This window comes from Theobroma cacao, chromosome 7 (genome assembly GCF_000208745.1).
Source record: "Theobroma cacao cultivar B97-61/B2 chromosome 7, Criollo_cocoa_genome_V2, whole genome shotgun sequence".
NCBI lineage: Eukaryota > Viridiplantae > Streptophyta > Magnoliopsida > Malvales > Malvaceae > Theobroma > Theobroma cacao.
The window spans coordinates 9679459-9694745 of NC_030856.1; the positions used below are offsets into that span (position 1 = coordinate 9679459).

A 15287-nucleotide genomic window follows, 5' to 3' on the forward strand; every position below is an offset into this window, starting at 1 on the left:
ATTAGTTTAAACAATAAGTCTAGTAGTTTTCATAGGGAATGATACACATCACACAATTATAGGGTAAAAAATATTTTTATTTATTTATAAGGAATTGACCCCTCTGCTAATGTTGTCTTACGTATAAGGGCTAATATATAATCTATGTGTTTTTTGTCCAGGTGTATCATGCTTTGCACAATTCAGCTATTAGAATTTAAGAAATTCTATTAGAAATCTTGACTTCAAAATCTTAAAAATAGATTTATGAGACGAGATAAATGTTATTTTTTTATTATTTAATTTTATTATATATATAAACATAGGCTTAAAACTTTTGGTAAATCATTGTGGAAATTTATATTCATTTTAAGATTTAAAACGCATGAAGAATTTATTGTTTTTGCATGCAGAATTTAATTTTTGAAGTATTTAAAAATTCTTTAATAAAAAAATAAATAAAAATATTATCAAATTCTTTTAACATCTCCCAACACTTTTACATGCCAAACATTATTTTAACTTATTTTTACAATTCTTTTAAAACAACTCTACTCAAGCAACATTGTTATCAGCCAGGCCAGGCCAAAACAAAGATTTATTGAAGCAGAGGTTTTGAACTATCTATTGCTATCAAATTACAATTATTTAAAACAAAAACTACGTTTATAATTTGTTTATTTACAAATTTGTATTAAAATATTTAATAACTTTGTATTACAAAAACTCTAATTTGGAGTTCAACTTTAATTAGCCCTTAAAATCCCATTTTGGACCAACCTCTGCATTGTGGAATAGGGAGCTGCTTCAGAGGTTGTGGATTAAACAGACATTAACTGTTTTACTATTAATTGGGGACTAAAACAACACAAACAATTTCAGCACTCAAATAGTTTATGGTGCAATTGTTTTAACAGTAATCATTAATTATTGAATGGCAAGTTTTAATTAATAGTATGCAGATGCAAAACAAGACAGGCTGCTCGTAAACAATTCAATTTGAATACTCACTAATGTTTTATGGACTTTGATATTTTCTACAATCAAGCAGTACAATCATTGGGTACCAAAAGCATATGCATATGGATCAAGATAAAGATAAATACAAATATAGAATCTTTAAAAGGAAGATGACTTTTTTATTAGATTGGAATATTGATCATTATGTTTCACCAAAGAGAAAGAAAGGAGAGGGAATAGTTTTTTTTTTTTAACTTTATCTTTATTTTTTGAATTATCATTTTATATAATAATAAAATTTTACGTTTAATTATTGTCATATGCATTGACGGAGTCAAACTAGTAATCGTCACCACTTAATTTTTAATTTTTTATTATTATAAATAAAACTTGATATATAATATTATTATTTTTATAATTACTCTTTAATTATTTTTATGTAAAATTATGAATTTGTTATTGATAATATGCATATTTAATAATAAAATAATTTATTATTTTTTATAAATATGTTTTAATGGGAAGATATGAATTGTTTAAGTTGATGTTGAATATAGGTTTATTTGTAATTTAGAAATATTTTAGGTTGAAAAGAGAAATATGATACGTTGTTGGGATGGGAAGGCAAGCGTGTGGGTCAAGTGATGTGACCTAGATTTCGGAGTTAGAAGGCAGCAAACACAGAGCGAAGGCCACGTGTAGGGAGACAGGACACTGGTAAGAGGAAAGAACGCGGGGTTCGACGTGTCCAAGAATCACCAATAACATCCTGAGTCTCATTCTCTTCATAATGCTCCAATGCCCTATTCCTTCATCCTCCCTACCCTACTCTTCTTTTTCCCTCGAAATATTTATTATTATAATTACTATTTAACTTCTTTTTATCTTCACAAAAATAAAAAAAATCAATAAATTTCTCTAACTCTTTTATCAAAATATTTAAGTTTCTTTTTTAAAAAAAATTAAGAATTCATAAATTGCTCAACTCATTGATTATAAGGTAGATGTATATTTTTTATTATATTTTCAATAATATTAACTAAGGATTACTAGTATTTAAAATATGTTTCTCAATAAGATGTAAATAATATAAATACATTATATTATGAAATTATATATCCATAAAAAAAATCTAAATTATAATAAGAGTAGGAGTATAGAAAAGAGAGAAAGGGGGAAGGGGGGGCGGGTGGGGGGAGAAGCTGTCCCTTTCCCCCACACCTCGTTGAAATCACATTAAAAAATGGTCACTCCTTTGAGAGCTGAGACCCCCTCGTTTAGACGGAAATGCAACACGTGGTGTTCTCTTAGATGTCTTGAGTGGACCTGCTGGCCTTTTTTCTCTTTCTATAAATACCCTCTTTTCTCTCCCTTTCTCCTCCCTCTTCAAACCACACTTGTGACTTCACTCCCGTTCCCTTTCTCTCTTTCCTACTCCAAACTCAATTTCCATTGTATTACAAAAGCAGACATCAATACAAGTCTCTCTCATCCCCCAACAAGTATAACGGAATTTCCACGTTCAGAATTTTTACTCTTTCCGAGCCAATCACCGTTCACCATTCACTCCCAACAAACCACAACCACTATTTATACAAGCACGAGTAGTGCTTTAGCCAAAATTGAGCACCCATGGCTTCATCTGCATCAGCATCAGCAGCGGTAGCAGCAGCTACTGGCAATTGTCTTAAGCCTAAATTCCCACCCTCGACCTCTTCTTCGGCTCCTGACTTGGGCTCTATTTCTTCCTCCATACCTTTGAAAAGGCCTACTAGAAAGCCCAACATTTCCTGCTCTCTCCAAACTCCTTCCATTCTTCATTTCCCTAAGCAGTCACCAACATATCCTCCATCACCTACTCCAGCTTCTAGTCCCACCACAAAACACCCGAAAAATACTTCTTCTGCTGAGAAACCTCAATCCCAACAATGGAATCCCTTTCAAAGAGCGGCAGCTATGGCTTTAGATGTGGTAGAGAATGCTTTAGTCTCTCATGAGCGCAATCATCCTCTGCCCAAAACAGCTGACCCCAGAGTCCAAATCTCTGGCAACTTTGCTCCAGTGCCAGAGCAACCGATCAAGCATAGGCTTCCTGTCACTGGCACAATCCCAGAATGCATACAAGGAGTCTACGTTCGCAACGGAGCCAACCCACTCCACGAACCGGTCGCCGGACACCATTTCTTTGACGGCGATGGGATGGTTCATGCTGTTCAGTTCAAAAATGGTTCAGCTAGCTATGGTTGTAGGTTCACGGAAACAAGCCGGCTGGTTCAAGAAAGAGCTTTTGGGCGTCCAGTTTTCCCCAAGGCCATAGGCGAACTCCATGGCCACTCTGGCATAGCTAGGCTGTTACTTTTCTATGCTCGTGGCCTATTTGGGCTTGTTGATCCAAGTCATGGTACTGGAGTTGCAAACGCTGGGCTTGTTTACTTCAACGGTCATCTCCTTGCTATGTCTGAAGATGATTTGCCCTACCATGTTCGCATCACTCCATCTGGGGACTTGAAAACCGTTGGCAGATATGATTTTGATGGTCAGTTAAAGTCTACAATGATCGCTCACCCCAAGGTTGATCCTGTAACGGGTGAATTCTTTGCTCTTAGCTATGATGTCATCCAAAAGCCATATCTTAAGTACTTCCATTTTTCAGCCGATGGTAAGAAATCACCAGATGTTGAAATTCCAGTTGAAAGTCCGACAATGATGCACGACTTTGCAATCACAGAAAATTTTGTGGTCATTCCTGACCAGCAAGTCGTGTTTAAATTGCCTGAAATGATTCATGGTGGTTCACCAGTTGTTTATGACAAGAACAAGATGTCAAGGTTTGGCATATTGGACAAGAATGCCACCGATGATTCTGGAATTAGCTGGGTGGAAGCACCTGATTGCTTCTGTTTCCATCTTTGGAATGCTTGGGAAGAGCCACAGACTGATGAAGTTGTGGTCATTGGCTCCTGCATGACACCCCCAGATTCCATTTTCAATGAATGTGATGAGAGTCTCAAGAGTGTTCTGTCTGAAATAAGATTGAATTTGAAGACTGGCAAGTCGACACGCCGCCCCATCATTTCAGAATCTGAACAAGTGAACTTGGAGGCGGGGATGGTGAACCGCAACTTGCTGGGAAGAAAAACCCGGTTCGCATATTTAGCTTTAGCTGAGCCTTGGCCTAAAGTGTCCGGTTTTGCCAAAGTTGACCTCTCAACTGGAGAGGTTAAGAAATATATCTATGGAGACCAAAGGTATGGTGGTGAACCTTTGTTCTTTCCTCGAAATCCCAATTCTGAGAACGAAGATGACGGTTATATTTTGGCCTTCGTTCATGATGAGAAGACCTGGCAATCAGAGCTGCAGATCGTAAACGCTATGAATTTACAGCTAGAAGCCACAGTTAAGCTTCCATCTCGAGTTCCATATGGCTTTCATGGGACATTCATAAGCTCCAAGGACTTGGAGAAGCAGGCCTAATTCAGCTTAAATACCCTCGTTGAGTTATCATCATGTTTTTTAGATGGTTTTCCGGGTTTGAGAGGGAGTTTTACCAGAGGGATGCTTGCATATATGTCCCCGGAGTCTCTTCCTCTGTTTCCATAGTTAGACAACCCTGTTTTTGGGTTAGTCCTAGACTCTAACCTTTTTGGTTATTTTAAAGTGGAAGCTTTTGAGAGACTAGCTTGCAGCTTTTGGGTGTAGGTAGTAATTGAAGCTCAGCTAGTTTCTGCTTATTCTTTCACTTGTGTGCATGATTCTGTACATAATTACAAGAAAATATGTAGTGTGTATTTCTCTGTTGTCTCTGTAATTCTCTGTTTTGTTGTAAATATTAAAATTTACAGCCTTCATATATACCACTAGCTTTGCTCCAATTACTCAATCCTTCATCTTTCTTATATAAACCTTTGTTTATTTCTATTGAAAGTCCACTTTGAGCAATCATATCGGCAATATAATCCAGTGAGGTATGTTTTGCAAAAGAGATTTAATCAGGAGCGAACAATTAAAAAGAAGAGAAATAAAAATCTAACATTGAGAAGAAAAATGGCCAGATTGTTTTTGCACAGAGCCGACAAGATGTCAATTTGTTTAGATATTTTAAAAAGAACTTAAGTATAGATTTTAGAACAATGAACAAATGAGAATGAAGCAGGGTTAAATGTTAAATCATTCAACGATTGGTTAAAAAAGACAGATTGGACCTCCTTTTTTAAGTCATCAAATCTGTTAACAGATAAGCCTTTGCCAGTTTTAAGTTTTAAGTCTACCGCAATTCCTGAAGTTGATAGTGGCAACATACCATTGGCATTATAATCGTGTAAGGCTCATTTGCTAAACCAATCACAGCTAGAAACATCATGGTGGGAGCTACTGGAAGCAAGGGAACACTCAACACCTTAGATATTGAACAATGATTGAGATATTTAAACAAAAGGGCGTGGGGGGGGGCGCAGAAAGGGTGATTTGACTTAATCTGTCCAATCTCAAAGTTGGAGAAAGGATAAATTTATGTCAACTTTGATAGCCATTTTGATTTTGAGAAGAACTTGAAACGTGCATCATGAAGATTCCCTTAGAGAAAGTAGGTTGCCACAGATTGTTTGAGATGTATAAATCATAATTATACAGTCAAAGATGGGAGAATGATATTTCCAAAAGAAATGGACAATGTCTTAAAATATTGGTGACATTAAGAAATATCAACGATATTTTATTTATGCACATTGTAGCTGAGATAAACTGATGCAACCATACATAGCACCTTTTAGTCTTGCCATTTGCTGATGAATTTAACTTTTCTGGCACTTGGAGGGAAACGAAACTCGACCCTTGCTGAGGGTATGCATTGTCTGGCGATCCAATTTCGGTCATAGATGGTGGTTTACCCATGAAACTCAATTATTGGGAGGACTGGGGAGAGCATTACTAATGCTTGGAGGGTCCATCGAACACAAAATTTCAATCTGAAATGAGTTCTTGCCATCATTTTTCTGGCCACTACAAACCTAGCTATAAAGAGCCACCCTAACATTTGGCTTATTGGTTAGTGCATGAACCCCTACTTAAATAGGAAAATTCGAATCTTCCTTCCTCCAATTATTAAAAAAAAAAAAACCTAGCTATAAAGAGAGGACGTGCCATGAAGGATGGGCTGCTCTATCTGTTGAGTTTGGATGGTGCTTCAGCATGTAGATAAGTGTCCTTTCCACTGTTCACTGCTTTGTTGGTCTTTCAGGTTTCTTACATTCTTTCATAGTGCAGGCTTAAAGCCATGGCCTTGTTTTGTTTTTATATCCCAGGAGCATGCGCAACATGCAATACGCAGCTTCATATCAAACATATGATCAGGTTCTGTCCCATTTCGCTACTTGCATACATAACAATAATAGCTATCTTTTCTTGCTATTTATCCTGGCGGCGCTGTCTATCTCTCAATTGGCCTGTTAAATTTACCAGGAGATTTTGCAATGCTAAATCTTAATTAGGGAGAGTCTTTTGCTTTTTACTTATGTTTTTGCTTCCTCATTGGAGTTTTCGTGCAATAAAGCTTTACATATCTTCTCATAAGTCTAGTAGACTGCCCATTCAGAATAATTCATGCTCAGTTACTATCAGCAAGCCCAAACAAATGAATTGATGTTTCATCATAAAATCACATTTTTACTCTTCTTTTCCACTAATACATGTGAGAAACTTACTTTGATGGGGAATGATGTTTCCAAAAGTAATGGACTATTGTTTTACTACATATGAGAAACATAAGAAACTGTACACTTTTTTTTTTTTTGAAAATAAAAAAACTCTACACTTACATTTTAAATAGGTCTGAACCTTACTTTTCTCTTAAATTTCTCATATGCTTTAAAAAAGAAAAGTAAAAAGGAAATTTGGTAATTAATTTAAAGTTACATTATGCAATTAGTCATTGTTCTCTACAACGAGAATGGATTTAGTCTCTGTACAATAATTTATATAAATTGAATCTTTATACTTTGTGAATTTGTTAATTATAGTCTCTAACTCTAATACAGTCAAATTTAACCATTAAATATATTGACATGGTGTTGATTATATATTGATGTGACAAAGTCATGTTGATCTGGAACAAATGTTGACAAAGCACAATACTAAAGTGTTGTAAACATATAGTCAACACCATGTCAGTATATTTAAGATTTAAATTTAACAGTGTTAGAGTTAGGCGTTGTAATTAACAAATTCACAAAGTATAAAGATTTAATTTACGCAAATCATTATACATAAATTAAACCCATTCTTTTTGTAGAGTACAAAGACTAATTACATAATTTAATCTTAATTTAACATAGAAAGGTACAGGTAATTGTGTAGATTGGAAGTTTAGGGACTAAAATAATGCTTTCAAAAGTATATATAGGACAAAAAATTATATCTATTTCAAATTTGAAGGACAGCATGTTCAATTATTCTAATTTTAAAATATATGATTTCTGTGGCACTTTTAGTTTTGACAAACGAGGGCATAAATTGAAACAAGTTGGGAATCTCAGGGCCTAAATTGATACTTCCAAAATTTGGGAGAAGACCAAAAAGATATACTGGTCAAATCTTCTTTAAGGCACCCTAAGTAGGTGGTTTTTATATATCAAGGTCTGAAAATTTGATGTTTTGGTATTGTTACCTCCATTTTGATCGAATTTGTAAATTTGATGACAGAATGTGAAGTTTTAAAACTCTATTGATTGTGTGGTTTGTACATGTTGATAATAATCCATAATAATCATTAGTTGTGAGGCACTTTTATACATAAACATTCATGGCAAGTTAAAATATAAAGCTTGATGTCATCTTGTTTGATCAAATTAAATAGTGTTTGAAATAAATGCTTCAAAACTTTCTTTCTTTCTTTCTTTTTTGAAATCAAAATATTTGATTTTTATTTGAATTTTGTACTTCAAAACAGTAAGACTATAATTACTATATGTTATAGCTGCAGGCATACATACAGGTGCTCCTATCCTATCTTAATTAGAGTTGCTCCATAAGCTTCAGCAAAAGAGGCCGCTGTCAATATGTTTAATTAGAAACAAAACAAGAAGGAAAAGCATCAAATGGTAAGCACAAACTCTTGCATTGAACCCATATTTTCTGTGATGGAAACAAGCACCTCTCCTTAAATGCTTGTATGGGTGGGTGCATGTAAGGGTCAAAAAGCCAAAAGCCTATAGATGTCAACCAATCAAAGGAAATACAGAGGGCTGCCAGTGCCACCAGGGAGGCAAAAAAGACATATAAAATTGTAAAAAGGGCTCCAAGTGAATCGACTCCTGCTTTGTTCTTCACATGACGGTCATGTGCCCCCAACAGCTTTTTTGGGGAGAAGTCATATTCTTTCATTAAGCCATGCCTGACTACTTGCCAGGGGAAAACATGAATCCTTGTAGCTAACCAGTTTCAATTAATTTGTATGAATTTTTTTTTACTCATTTCAATATGCACGTGTCCCTTTCAGCAATGGCAACTAAAGGGTGCAATCTAATCTTGGTTTTCTAAAGATCTGTTGCTTAATTTATATACGTACAATATGGATCCAACAGTGGAGGATTGGCTGCCGAAGGGGTGCTGTCAATGTTTCGGGCTGTCCTGTCATCGTCGTCAACGTAGTGGCTGCATGCAAAACATAGGGCTAAACTATTGCTTTTAATTTTCACCATCGTAGTCGTCCCTGCTCGTGGTCTCCACTCCCCACTAGTAAAGGCAAAAGGAGATGCTAACAAGGGGAAAAGGAAATTTGTTTGAATAGATACTAGCACTATGACAGCTTTTAAGGACAAATTTTTGCTGTGGCTTTTCAATCCTAAAGTGGTCAGGCCAAAACATAAATTCTAGATGAAACAAACCATGAGATGTGGTGCTTTCTTTTCCATTATATATATCTTGTCGATGGAGAACATAAAGTAATGCTAGTATATTGTTTCATGACATTCATTTCCTATTATTACTCTATGATTTTCTCAGCTAATCAGATGTTTGGCTGGGAGGAAAATTATACATGACATGGTTTCCTAAGGAGAATTAATAGAAAAGAGGAGAAGGAAGAAAAAAAAGTTATAATCTCAAGGTTTAGTTTGATTCAAAAGAAATGAAACGAAAGTAAGCATCCGAATTAATTATATTTATGCATACAGACAGGAAATTAAGGAGTCCTCCCAAAACTAACTCACCATTATTCAGCCCTTTTGTAATCTAAACAATATTCTGTTGGAATTGGACCACACAAGGATGGCAACAGTACTCAACCTCAAAGCTGACCGTTTATAAATGATTAGATTGAAAATTTTGAGCAAGTTGATTGACAATACAAAATTTTGGCATCTTTATTTGACTTGCATGATGTTGAAATCCACCCAAAAAGAAGAACCACAATTCAATTTGAAATTATTTTGATGATAAATAGAGAAATTTTTGTTATTTTTAAACATGCAGGATGATAAATGCACCAACAAAGTTCCAATACCTCATTTTCTAAATAAATTAATATGAATTTACTTTGATTAAATGTTCTTGTTTTTGTTGTAGTCCGTGGAATTATTGAGGATTGTCGTCCGGTCATGTTTAGGGCCAATGTACAAGGTTCTTTCGTCCCCCCCACTTGACAGAACGCTCTTACTACTCTGTCTAGTGGCTGATTGACTGCAGGTGTTTTGGCCGATTGTACAGGGACTTCCTCTTCTATTATTGAATATAAGCACTCCTCTTTAACTTGTCAAAAAAAAAAAAAACTGAAATTTAGATTATATTCATTTAGAGAAAATTGATGAAAAAAATTTATTATAAAAATTACCTAAAAAACAACAAAAATAAAACTCAAAGAAATTAAATAAATAAAAAAATATAAAAATTTATGTGATTTGATCTCTTATTCACATTCACGAAGTGAAATCATTTTTTTATTATTAAAAAATTAAAATATAATAAATTGATATTTATCGTTTTTCAAATCAATTTAAGATTTCTTGCATACCCTTTGTCATTAACTTTTAAAGAATAATCACTCAAATCACTCTAATTCTACCTAAAACAAAAAATAGAATTACAAAGTATTCTTTTTGTAGAGTTCTCAAAATATTACTCATTATTCTATTCAGTTCTAAACTCGATGTGAAACAAGAAATTTAAAATATACAATTACTCAATGTTGTATACAAATAAAAATTCTAATCAAATAAAATTTAGAATTTTAATTAACCTATAACTGAACAAAATTAAAGATTAGGATTAAAGGCTGCAAAAGTGAGTTTAACTCTTAACGAATTAGTGTTGCATCTTTTAGTTAATCATTAACTTGTTACAAATTAATTTCCGTTAAATGAATTAATCTTAATAAACTTTAAAGCTTAAAATGAGCATTTATTTATTTATTTTTCTTACCAGTTTAACAACCTCCAATTTGGAAAACCCCAGAACAATCTGAAGTACGATATCGACTTTGAATACAAATGGAAAACGTGGAAACCTTGCATAGCTGTTGGTGCACCGAAAGAAATTCTGGGGCTTTACCCCAAAGCAAATCAATTGATTAGGTATCCCCATGATACACTGGAAATACGACCGTACCAACCATTGGAAAAACGTGTAAAACAAAAAATCAATTGCAAATATATCTGTTCAAGTTATAAAATGGAAATTAAGCCAAATCCCATTCCAGGAATTAGGGAATCTCTGAGAAGATGTAACTATTACACAGAAATACGACAAAACAACTCTGTCCAGGGTGTCTCTCTCGTTCCATTATAGCCAATTTTTTTTTTCCTTCCAATATTATATTTTTGTGGTTAATGTTATAGACATGTGTTAAATTAATATTATTAAGTGGACAAAAAGCATGGAATTCAAGAGTATTAATTATTGTACTTTTAGAGAAAAAGGAAAAGCAAAAGGAGAAAAAGAGAGAATATAATATACTGTCGGATATGTTTGAAAGTCAATGGTTTTTTAATATCACCATGAGCAAAAATGGCCTTACGCCTGTTCAGCGGTCAACGTTCCCCATCGTCTATTGTCAAAACAGATGAATTGTCATGAGTTGAGAGACGATCTCTTTGTCGATCGGTAATAGTTTACTGAACTCCAAAAACTTATACATTAGGATATGGACAATAAAATGCTTTATCTTCAGCTCTACTAGTCAAGGAAAGGATACAGACGATTGCTGTTGCTAGTGCCATAAAGCTCAATCCTTATCGGGAAGTTTCTAGAGGTAGAGATGGGTGACCGGAATTTCTTCATTTGTTGATTTTTTTGGATGAGTGGAAACCCTCACAGTCACAGCCTTGGAATCAGAGACACTGTTGAGTGGCCTAAATCTTTGCGGGCCTTGGAATTCAGACAAAGTGACATCACTTGCTAAACATGTTGGTAAAAACATGTGCTAAAATTAAATGTCTTTGCTCAGAAGTGTTGAACAGTGAAACATTGCATCACCATATATGTGCTGCTGCACTGCAGGATTCAACTGACAAACATGGAAAATATGGTGAAGAAATATATATGCGTGACGTTGAGCATCAGCTCTGGTTACGTAATTTACTGGTGTCAGCAAGAGATAAGGTAATTTCAACCACATATTTAGATCTTGGGTTCTTGCATACGATTTGGTTAGCTTGTCATGCTGCCATGGTAGAGATTCTCACAGTACATGCGAAAGATTTGAATGCAACCCATGTCGACAAGTTCACGTTTGAGTTGTTTCAATCACCTGTTTGAGGCTGCTGGCGCAAAGTGACAACTAAGGAACGGAAGGTTGTGAAATAGAAAACGTGCATCCGAACCTCAAGGTTCAAAGCATGCAGCCCATGTACCTTTGGCTAAGGGCTTATCTTAGCAGAGAATCAAACCAAGATAATAAATTAGTAGTTTACAGCCATAGAAATAATTAAGGCACTGTACATACATTCACGTGGGGGTATCTGAAAGGTTCTAACAATCATATCTTTCCTGCCTGATTTTTTGCTGACAATATATATAATTATTACTTTCCCCCATTGGATTTGGATTAAGCAATTAGTTAACAACTCAGAGCTGTGGGTTTTACTTTTCATGACAAAATCTGTTGCCACTTAAGTTCATTAGAATGAAGTAAAATAAATCAACCTTGTTATTCAAGCTAGCTAAAGCATAAAAACAAAGGCATCAATTTATTCATGAAGGACCAAGGACAGAAGGGAACAAGAAATGGATAACTCTGGCAAAAGAAAAGGATTGAATAAGGCAATAACGACTGCCTTTTCAGGGAGGGTACTATAAATAAGAGATAATAAAATGCTTCACCACATTATTTCACAATTCACCACCACAAGCATAGAATAAGGAAATGGCCCACAACAAAACTAAACACCCCTTTTCTCTCCCCATACAGATTTCCAAACCCTCTGAAATCACACTCCCAGTGATGGACTCATTTCTCCTATAAAAGAATCCAGAAGAAAGAATAATACAAGAGACAAACTTTTGCATTAATTACTTGTCGAAAGGAGATAAACCGGTCCCCTCCCCCCCCTTTGATCAATGTTGACATGGACTTCAGCACGATATGAAAGAAAGTTTTGGGTCTTTTTCAGACAATTTGCAATGTGGCGTCTCCCGATTGATCGATTCCATCCAGCTCACTGGTGTAGTTTTGTTTTTGGGATCCAACACTCGCAATCTTGCTTGCATCATGCCATGCCTCACCCACATGGTTGCCAGCATTGATATATATATATATATATATGTACATAATCTTTTTTGTATCATATATCCAACCATACATGTATACAAGAAAATGTTTAATGATTGAAAATAGATTTCTAATTACATATAGATGATTCAACGTGGCGGCTCTGAGGCCAGGAAGAACATTAACGTATGGAATTGCTAGCAAATGGAAACAACATGGACATTTCAATAAAATAATTCAGCAATGGTGATAGAAACGAAAACCCGCAGCCGACCCCAAATACAAAGCAAGCCCAGAGAAAATGAAGAAAGATCGAGAGACATAAATGCAAACTTGAATGGTGATCAAGACAAGCAAAAGTAAGTAAAAAGGCAAGTCGACCAAATTGAAAATGTGATCTTTCCCACCAAGTGGGTGGCACAGATGATAACCATAGACGGCTACGATGAGAGAGATGAGTGACCCGAAATTGACGGTGAGCTTTTCCTGCATATCGTTGTCTTGACAAAAAGTGCCAAAATCATGTCTTTCGTTCCTCTCTTGTTGGGTGAATGTGTGATGAGTCATGACATTGACACCATTACATGTGAAATGATCGAATGTGATATACGTGAAATCCATGGATGACTCAAAAATCCGTTACTTTAATTAGCTATATTGAATAATATTCCTTCCATGAGTTCACATTGTCCAACTTAATTTCCAAACAAATTGAAATTGTAACAGATTGGAATGTTAAAAGATGGTGCACTAAGATAACATAAACTCAACAGGGAAATACATGGTGGCTATGTGTTGACCTAAGGGTGCATAACAGTTGAGAGAAATAACATGGTTTCCTCGGATGAGGAAGTTGATCTCACAACTCACAAATTGACATAGAAATACATGGAGCCGGTCTTACGTATGAGAAATTCTTTTGGATTCATCAAAAAAGTTATTTTGGGCCAAAGAATATCTCTAAAGAAAACTTGTTGCGGTTCACATTGAGCCACATGACTCGGCCCCGGAGAATATTGGGCCCTTCGAATTACGATGTTTACAATTTTAGATGCTGCTATTCTTCATCAAATCAAATTTCCACTTTCCGAACAATTGAAAAGATGGGGAAAAGAGAATGATTTTAAGCATCTTCATCTCATACATATATATACATATATATGTATATATACATGTGTATATATATATATATATACATGTATATGCTACATAAATTGAACATGAACGAGGTCCTAAAACTTAAAAATGATTTCCGATCATTTGATTCAATTGATACGATCATTGATTTTAAAAATATATTGTACACACCTCATTTTGTTTGAAATCATTTAGTGTGAATTTTCAAAATAATTCAAGTTAAGCCATCATTGATAATTAGTCTGACTTCCATTGTTAAATCTTCTAGGTTTTTCTTATTTGGATTTGTTTTAATTTGGGTCTAAGACTTAATCTATTAAATGAGCTTTTGGTTCAATTTATTAATTGGGTTGAGGCCTAATTTATTGATTGGGTTTAAAGTCTCTACTGCTAATTGGATCTAATGGATCATTTGGGCCTTGGGTTGGTAAGTCTAGAGGGCAAAAAAAAAAAAAAAACCCAACAAAGCCATGTATTGACGTCTTGGGTTAAACTGGCTTATTTGATATGTCAGTTGTTACATGTTCTTGTAACATTATTTGTAAGTCAATTATTTGTGACATGTTCCTTCATGTAATCTATTACATAATCTGTTCATGACGTGTTTTGTTATATCATTTGTCTGCACTGTGTTCTGTCATGTAATTTATTTTGCAATGTACTTTGTCATATCATCTATTTTATCGCATGTTCCACTTCATTATCGGTCATGTGCTTCGTTGTATCATTTATCTACTATGTCATGTAGCCACTATTTAGTTTCAAGACTAGATGATGTGGAGGAGTATGTCGCAAACAGTTGATGTGACGGAATGACGTGATGAAACACAAAAAAAAAAAAACTTACATAACTAAACATGTTGTAGACAGATGACGTGACAGAACACATCGTAAATATGACGTCACAGAATCTGTCACAAACATATAACATAACAGAACACGTTGTAGACAAAAAAAAACATGACAAAACACGTTGCAAATAATTGACTTACGAATGATATTACAAAAACATGTGACAACTGACATATCTTAAATTATCGTAATCGAAGACATCAATACATGAGTAACCGATGAGTGAGACAGGAATTGTCAACAGTTAGACATGTGAAATAGGAATTTCTAACATTAAGAGTGATTTTGATACCATGTCTTGTATTATGAAATTGTGTATTTATAAAAAAATCTAAATGGTATATGTTATAAAGGTCAATGATATATATATAGCTAGATAATTTATAATCTTTAGCCATAATTGATTGACACGTTTTAAAGTCGAATTCATGCGTAATGTTTCTCCTTAGTAATTTTTGGTCGGCAAGTTGTCCTATAAAAAGCTCCTTTATCAACACAAAAAAAAAAAAAAAACAATCCATGACTCCACGTCCAACGTTTTGACACAATTGCCTGTAATCTGATCTTGTTCATGGCAAATCATTGATGTTTCATTTTAGGTCTTAAAATCTTGATGATCTGCCATGAACAGCGGTCAGTTTGTAGGAAATTTCTGCACAAT

General features: G+C 34.6%; 1 protein-coding gene across 1 annotated transcript; it reads left to right on the top strand.

Annotated features, from left to right (window-relative positions):
* LOC18594534 (9-cis-epoxycarotenoid dioxygenase NCED3, chloroplastic) lies at nucleotides 2310–4791 on the top strand. The gene has a single exon (XM_007022118.2). The coding sequence runs from the start codon at nucleotides 2572–2574 to the stop codon at nucleotides 4411–4413; it is 1842 nt and encodes a 613-aa protein (XP_007022180.2). The 5' UTR covers nucleotides 2310–2571; the 3' UTR covers nucleotides 4414–4791.